Here is a 5415-nt window from a genome sequence, read left to right as displayed (position 1 = left end):
AATCATGAGCTCTTCGTTTTTATTTACATGGTAAATCATGTAAAAAACATTTATTAATTTGCATATGCTAAACCATCCTTATATCCCTGGGCTGAAACCCACTTGATCATGGTGGATTATCTTTTTTATGTGCTGTTGAATTTGGTTTGCTAATTTTTTTTTGTTGTTGAGAATTTTTCTGTCTGTGTTCATAAGGGATACTCATTTGTAGTTTTACCTTTTTCTTGTGTCCTTTCTTGGCTTTGGTATCACAGTGATACTGGCTTCACAGAATGAGTTAAGGAGGATTCCCTCCTTCTTGATGTTACCAAGTACTTTCTGTAGAATAGGTGCCATTTCTTCTTTGTGAGCCTGATAGAATCTGGGCGACGAATCCTTCTGGTCCAGGTCTTGTTTGTTGGAAGCCTTTTTATTATTGCTTCAATCTGGCTACTTGTTATTGGTCTGCTCAGGATTTCTATTTCTTCCTGATCAAGTCTTAGAGGTTATGTGTTCCTAGGAATTTGTCCACCTCCTCTAGGCTTTCTAGTCTGTATAGGGGTTTTTGTAGTATTTGCAGATGGCATTTTGTATTTCTGTGGTATCAGTTGTAAAGGCCTTTTTCTTTCTGATCAAACTTATTCGAGTTCTTTCTCTTCTATTCCTGGTTAATGTGGCTAGTGGCTTATCAATTTTATTTATCTTTTCAAAGAACCAACTACTTGTTTCATTGATCCTTTTTTGTAAGGTTTCCATTTCATTTAGTTCTGCTCTGAGCTTTGTTATTTCTTTCCTTCTGCTGTCTTTGGGTTTGGTTTGCTATACTTTTTCTAGTTCCTAGAGATGTGACATTAGGTTATTTATTTGTGGTCTGTCTTTGATGTAGGCATTTAAGGCTAAGAATTTTTCCCTTAAGACTGCTTTTTCCGTATCCCACTGATTTTGAAAGCTTGTGACTTCTTTGTCATTTAGTTGAAGGACTCTGTTTTCCTTAGTCATTTAGTTGAAGGACTCTGAAATTATCATCATAATTTCATCATTGACCCAAGGATTGTTCAGCAGCAGGTGGCTTAATTTCCATGACTTTGGGTAGAACTCAGTGTTTCTCCTGGAATTGTTTTCTAGTTTTATTCCACTTTAGTCTGAGAAGATATTTCCTATGATTTTGGTTTTTGAATTTGCTGAGACTTGTTTTGTGGTCTATGATAAATGTTAGAAAATGTCTCATACTGATGAGAAAAATGTATATTCAGTAGTTTTATGGGTAGAATGTCCTATAAATGCTGTTAAGTCCATTTGTTCTAGAGTCCTGCTTAAATTCAGTGTTTCTTTATTCATTTTCTGCTTCGATGATGTGTCCAGTCCTGTAAGTGGGGTGAAGTCCTGGCAATTAAGATGCTACTATTTATTTCTTTGCTAAGATATAGAAGAATTTGCTTTATGAAACTGGGAGCTCCTGTGCACCATATATGAGAATTGTGTTCTCTTGTTGAATTGTTGGGCATGGACCTCAATTGACCTCCATGCCCAGATCTGCGGGGGTGCAGGCATTGGTGTGGCAATACACAGGCTGAGGGGCTTGCTTCACTGGTTAGTGTGTGGGGCTGTGGGGGCTGGGGTACTGGGTGGCTGGGGTTCTCACCTACTTACATCCTGCTGAAGTTGCTACTGTGGGACCCCTTTAGCTCTGCCAGAATTCCCTGGTGGGGGTGGTACCCAGCTCCCACTCAGAGGCATGCTAGTTTATGTGGTATTCCTGCTCCCTCCCTGGCCTGCCAAGAGGTGATGTTGGGGGCAGCTGTAGCAAACCTAATTCCTGTGTAAACTTGGAGCTCCAGACCTAAGAGTGCAGGGTGGTGTCAGCTGTGGTAATGCCCAGAATGGAGACCAGTGAGTCCCTGCTGAACCTGTTTTCCAGTGTAACTTCATTCTACATGACAAGCAGTTCCCTGATCAACATGGAAGCCTGTGGTAGTAGGGGGCCCACAGCTTGAGCCATAGTGTCTATGTGGGGAGCAAAGGTCTCTGGGGGTCTCTCCTGAACCTCTTCCCCACATGTAGGTATCTCCCCAAGGGATCTTCCAATCATGTTGAGTGTAACTCCCTGTCCTGCATCGACTTGCAGTTTTCAATCTTCTTCTAGTGGCCTGTGTTGGCCGCTTCTAGTCTGCTACTTTGCCCCTCTTCTTGCTTTTCCACTTACTTTTTAAGCAGCAAATAGTGAGAAGGAGGAAGATCTGCCAGAGGAGACTGCAGACTAGATTCCTAAACTACCAATTAGCAAATATTTACTGAGATCCTATGTACCTGGCACCATACCAGGCAATGGAGTAACCCTTTATACTGTCTGTCCACATGGAGCTTATAATCTAGTTGGGTAATAAACAAATAAATAGGAACAGATAGGTTAATTTATTAAGATGTTAATTTGTGTTTTGCTCCTATTATAGAAAAGCAAGGTATTTTTTTCCAAGGAAACTTACAGAATGAGAGCTCCAAATTCTAATGGCTTTTCTTTCACAGATTCAAATATACAAATTCTGAAAACCATTCAGGCTTATATTTTGAATGAGAGGACGACAATCAAGTTTTACATCTACCAAAAGATGTTAAAATCAGGCCAAAGTCTATCTATATTTACCTACTGATAATAATGCAAATGATTCTTATGCATAAAAAGAAACATTGTGGAAACAATAACATATTTGCTTGTGTTTGTTTTATATTTGTATGAGTCATGATTTTATCTTTAAAAAAATTATTCTAAACATGTTATAACTACTTGCATAAATCATGTTTTGCTCAAAGCTGCTTCTAAATTTTTTAACAATGAGAAAAAAATTCTCTACTAATAATTATAATCTTACATCCACATAATTAATGTATAATTTGTAGCAAGACCTACATTATTGAGTTAAAGTTGGTTCTTTCTTTTTTATTTGTCCGTTTGGTAGGCATATAACTATTATCATCATTAAAAGGCTCACCTTTGGTGCACCATCCTTTTGTATCCCTACATCATTAGTGGCAATTCCTTTCACACTACCATCATCATGAAAAAGGACCTACAAATGATAAAAAATTCATTATCACTTTAGGATTCATAATAACCTGGGAAAGAAACAGTAAATGGCTTTAAATTTCTTAGAAAGTGAACATGTTTTCTAGTTTACAGAAATATGGGCTCTAAAATGCTCAGGCAAAAAAGAGACACGCTATTAAGGTATTCTCCAAGTATAAAAGAACACAGGTCAGCAGTTAAGAATGAAAACAATGCCATAACCTTGATGAGAAAAAAAAGGGAAAGGCTACTAAAGAAACCAGAAAGATGAAATGAGAAGATCTCTTCAGATATCAAATCATGTGTGAAGAATGTGAAATTGAGGCCTATAATAAATGAAGAACATGAGGCTGGGTAGGTAAAAGAAAACTGCCAGGAAAGCTTTGTGTCCAATTAGCTAAGACCACCCCGCCCCCAACCCCCAAAGAAAACAAAACAGAGAGTTGATGAGGATAGTTCAAAGGTAATTAAAGTTTACTTCTGGAAAAAGGAGGGGTAAAATAGGGCAAAAATAAAAAATTATTATGAGGATAAGAAATAGCAATACTCTGTAATTCTTCCTTGGTTTTGGTTTCTTCTGGAGGAGAATGCTCTTTGGATAGAAAAGTACAAAATCTACACTGAAATCGCATAATAAGATTATAAAAAAGCACAGGAACGGGTAAGTCAAACAAGGATTAGCAGCAGAGGATATATATGTATGTTTTATTTGGTATCCTGAAAACAAATCAGCAGTAGAATTTAGCTATGGACCAGAACTGACATTCTGGCTCAGAGCATCCCCTCAAAAACTTGGCAAATAGATCAATAATCTATTGATGATGATCATTAAGGAACTGAGGATAACGGAACAAGAGACTATAAGTGTATACGTGTGTCCTCAGAGAGCAAAAATCATGGGTTCTACAACCACTTCCCTGTGATTTTGATGCTAATCCCAGTCAACAAAGAGAAATGCAAAATCCCACACTTTGGTCCAAAAAACAAATGCAAATATATGGGCTGGGAAAGCAAAAATTCACAGCCAGAAGTATATACAGAGATCTATGTGTTTTATTTGACTTATATACTCTACAGGTCAAAATAAATCTAAAAATATGTGCATTACCCTGGTGCCAAAAACAAAGAACATCCCCCTACCCTAGTTTTGTTTTAGCACAGCAAATTGGTAACTACAAATCCTTTCTGTCTCTCTGAGATACATGGCAATCTTTTTAAAGGCTAAATAAGCCTCTTGACAGTTTTCCATTCCAGGAATGACTTTGTTGGGGGCTCTGGAGACATCACTCTGAAAGATGAACATCAAGGAGGATGTCCTCCTGCCTTCCTGGCTCTGTGGGAGTTTGCTTAGATGCTTGGCTCCATGCTGCAACTTCTCCTTGTCAAAAAAATGTAAAGAAATTTTATTTTTCCTTCAGATAAAGACAGTTATCATGTACGTAATGAAATGTATCTGCCTGGCTATTTAAAAGGGTATAAGATTTCTGTTTTGGCCGGTGATATGCATCCCAGTCTTCATTTAGTGCTGATTCAATAAAACTGGTTTATTCTTTTTTATAAAGTTTAGAAAGGATTTTGCTAGCTTGGCAGGAGATTTTATTTTTAAAAATCTTCTCAACAATATATAACAAGAATCAAAAGTGTGATGAGGTTGCCAAAAAAGATTACTTTGAGAGAACTAATGGAAGAAAAGTTTCTAGAAAGAAGATAAAAGGTCTGTTTAACACTAGCCTTAAAGTAGTTTATTCATTCTAGGTACCACTTTATAAAGTGGAAAAATGGGGATGCCCTTGGAAGTGGGCAACAATACTGAAGGAACTCAAATTATGTAACATCATGGCTGAAAGAACAGAATATTTAGCCTAGGGTTAGGACTCAGAACATGATACCTCAAAGTAGGACACCTTGGAATACTGATGTTGGGGCTCAGAAATCAGTACTCCAAAACACGGTGCTGACATGCTGAACTGACGAGGCTGTCTCAACTTCTGTCTGAATTTCCCCTCACCTTTATCTCTTAGTCCTCTGCCTCTCCCAAAACACAGGATAAAGTTGTTCTCTGAAGTTCCCTTATCTGCCTAAAGTATGGACCTGCCAAAGAAGAAAACAATTACCTCTGGTCTTGTCTCTGAGTTTTCATGAACTGAACTCATACTTGCAGGAAGACTGAAGTCTAGTAACAAACCTGGATGGACTTTTGTCACAAACCACTTTCTGCTCTCTGGGACACACAGCCTTTATCCCAGGCCATTCATTGTATGTTCTTCTACTCTACTGAATTCCCCTAACAATCATTTACTAACCCTCTGAAATCACCCACACTTTCTTATCTCCCTTTTCCCTATGAAGAAGGTATGTATAACCACCTTATCCCA

The 5415-nt window shown here is 38.0% G+C and overlaps 1 protein-coding gene across 1 annotated transcript in view; it reads right to left on the bottom strand.

Annotated features, from left to right (window-relative positions):
* ETFDH (electron transfer flavoprotein dehydrogenase) overlaps positions 1-5415 on the bottom strand; it is a 41761-nt gene that overhangs the window by 19818 nt on the left and 16528 nt on the right. Inside the window, exon 6 of the mRNA XM_003794692.3 lies at positions 2967-3044. Within this exon, the coding sequence (XP_003794740.1) occupies positions 2967-3044 (78 nt within the window). The remainder of the gene's footprint in view (positions 1-2966; positions 3045-5415) is intronic.

The sequence above is a fragment of the Otolemur garnettii genome, unplaced genomic scaffold, assembly GCF_000181295.1.
Source record: "Otolemur garnettii isolate 467f Iridium unplaced genomic scaffold, OtoGar3 scaffold00085, whole genome shotgun sequence".
In the NCBI taxonomy this organism is placed as follows: Eukaryota; Metazoa; Chordata; class Mammalia; order Primates; family Galagidae; genus Otolemur; species Otolemur garnettii.
Note: the sequence above shows the minus strand (reverse complement) of the source record. Positions and strands in the feature narration are given on the sequence as shown.